The sequence below is a fragment of the Engraulis encrasicolus genome, chromosome 21, assembly GCF_034702125.1.
Source record: "Engraulis encrasicolus isolate BLACKSEA-1 chromosome 21, IST_EnEncr_1.0, whole genome shotgun sequence".
Lineage (NCBI taxonomy): Eukaryota > Metazoa > Chordata > Actinopteri > Clupeiformes > Engraulidae > Engraulis > Engraulis encrasicolus.
This window is the reverse complement of record NC_085877.1, coordinates 45,885,891-45,886,361: the sequence shown is the minus strand read 5'-3', so window position 1 is coordinate 45,886,361 and position 471 is coordinate 45,885,891. Positions and strand designations below refer to the sequence as shown.

Genomic DNA, 471 nt, shown 5'->3' with positions numbered 1-471 from the left:
AGTGAATGGGCAGCATGAACACAAGTAACACACACACACACATGTACACACACACACACACACATACGTAAACACTCTAACACACACACACACTAGCACACACTAGCACACACACACACACACACACACACACACACACACACACACACACACACACACACACACACACACACACACACACACACACACACACACACACACACACACACACACACTAACCCACTACTCACCAATGGTGTTGCCTGGACAGGGCAGTCTAACCACCACCCCTTGCCTGGTCCGGGGCCAGTTAACGTCCCGCTCCACCGTCTGCCCACAGAACTCAACCAAAGGCACGTTGGGCAGCTGAGACGCCGCCGAGCGGGTCGCCGTATCCACCACAGCGCCCCCCGCAGCCTGGGAGGGTGCGGTGCTGCGAGCGGCGGCGTTGTTGGCCGAGGCTCCTCCTCCTCCTCCTCCTCCACTGTAAAT

At 57.1% G+C, this 471-nt stretch overlaps 1 protein-coding gene across 1 annotated transcript in view; it reads right to left on the bottom strand.

The window, feature by feature from the left end:
* Positions 1 to 222: 222 nt before the first annotated feature.
* The window catches only part of adgrl2b.1 (adhesion G protein-coupled receptor L2b, tandem duplicate 1), a 251,901-nt gene continuing 251,652 nt past the window's right edge, over positions 223 to 471 (bottom strand). Inside the window, exon 6 of the mRNA XM_063186931.1 lies at positions 223 to 471. This exon is cut by the window's right edge and continues 218 nt beyond it. Coding sequence (XP_063043001.1) covers positions 223 to 471 — 249 coding nt within the window.